The following is a 900-nucleotide window of genomic DNA, read 5'->3' on the forward strand; positions in this document are numbered from 1 at the left end:
GCCATCTAGCTACCCTGGCTACGGATCTTCCTCTTCCGCATCCGCCGTGCCATCTAGCTACCCTGGCTACGGATCTTCCTCTTCCGCATCCGCCGTGCCATCTAGCTACCCTGGCTACGGATCTTCTTCTTCCGCATCCGCCGTGCCATCTAGCTACCCTGGCTACGGATCTTCTTCTTCCGCATCCGCCGTGCCATCTAGCTACCCTGGCTACGGATCGTCTTCTTCTGGATATGCCGTTTCGTCTTCATCCGTGGCCTGGTACCCAAGTTCCAGCAGTGGTGTGATCTACCCAACCGGTGGCTACCCACACAACGGCGGTGGATATCCCCACACTTCCACCTGGACCGTCCCGATCACCACGTCGTACACCACTCACGTGCCATGCTCGACCAACACCGACATCACGTCGACCGAGACGATCTACACGAGCTACTACACCACCAAGACTTCCGTCGTGGTCGAGCCAACTCCATACCACCCTGGTGGCGAATCCCCTCACAACGGTGGTTCTTACCCTGGCGGCGAGTCTCCTCACAACGGCGGTTCGTACCCTGGCGGCGAGTCTCCTCACAACGGTGGCTCGTACCCTGCCGGCGGCCACCCAAGCAGCCCAGGCTCTTACCCTGGCCACGGAAATGGCAACGGCAACGGCGAGCAGTGCAACTGCCCTGAGGCTCCTGCAGGCGGCTACATCACCGTCACCGTGACCAAGTACGCTGAGCCAACCGCCTGCGCCGGCGAGCATCCCTCTGGATACCCAACCCCCTCTTCTTCCGAGGGCGCCTACTACCCAAGCTCCTCCTCCGCCGCCTACTACGGCAGCTCTTCCTCCGCCGCCGCCTACTCCTCGTCCAAGTCAGCGGTCTATGGAAGCTCTTCCTCCGCTCAAGCCTACTC

The 900-nt window shown here is 61.3% G+C and overlaps 1 protein-coding gene across 1 annotated transcript in view; it reads left to right on the plus strand.

Annotated features, from left to right (window-relative positions):
• The window catches only part of LTR77_004185 (uncharacterized protein), a gene marked incomplete at both ends in the record, with an annotated part of 1,701 nt that overhangs the window by 525 nt on the left and 276 nt on the right, over positions 1 to 900 (plus strand). The window contains one exon of the mRNA XM_064801439.1: positions 58 to 865. Within this exon, the coding sequence (XP_064660069.1) occupies positions 58 to 865 (808 nt within the window). The remainder of the gene's footprint in view (positions 1 to 57; positions 866 to 900) is intronic.

The sequence above is a fragment of the Saxophila tyrrhenica genome (genome assembly GCF_035928015.1).
Source record: "Saxophila tyrrhenica strain CCFEE 5935 chromosome Unknown scaffold_6, whole genome shotgun sequence".
Classification (NCBI taxonomy): Eukaryota; Fungi; Ascomycota; class Dothideomycetes; order Mycosphaerellales; family Extremaceae; genus Saxophila; species Saxophila tyrrhenica.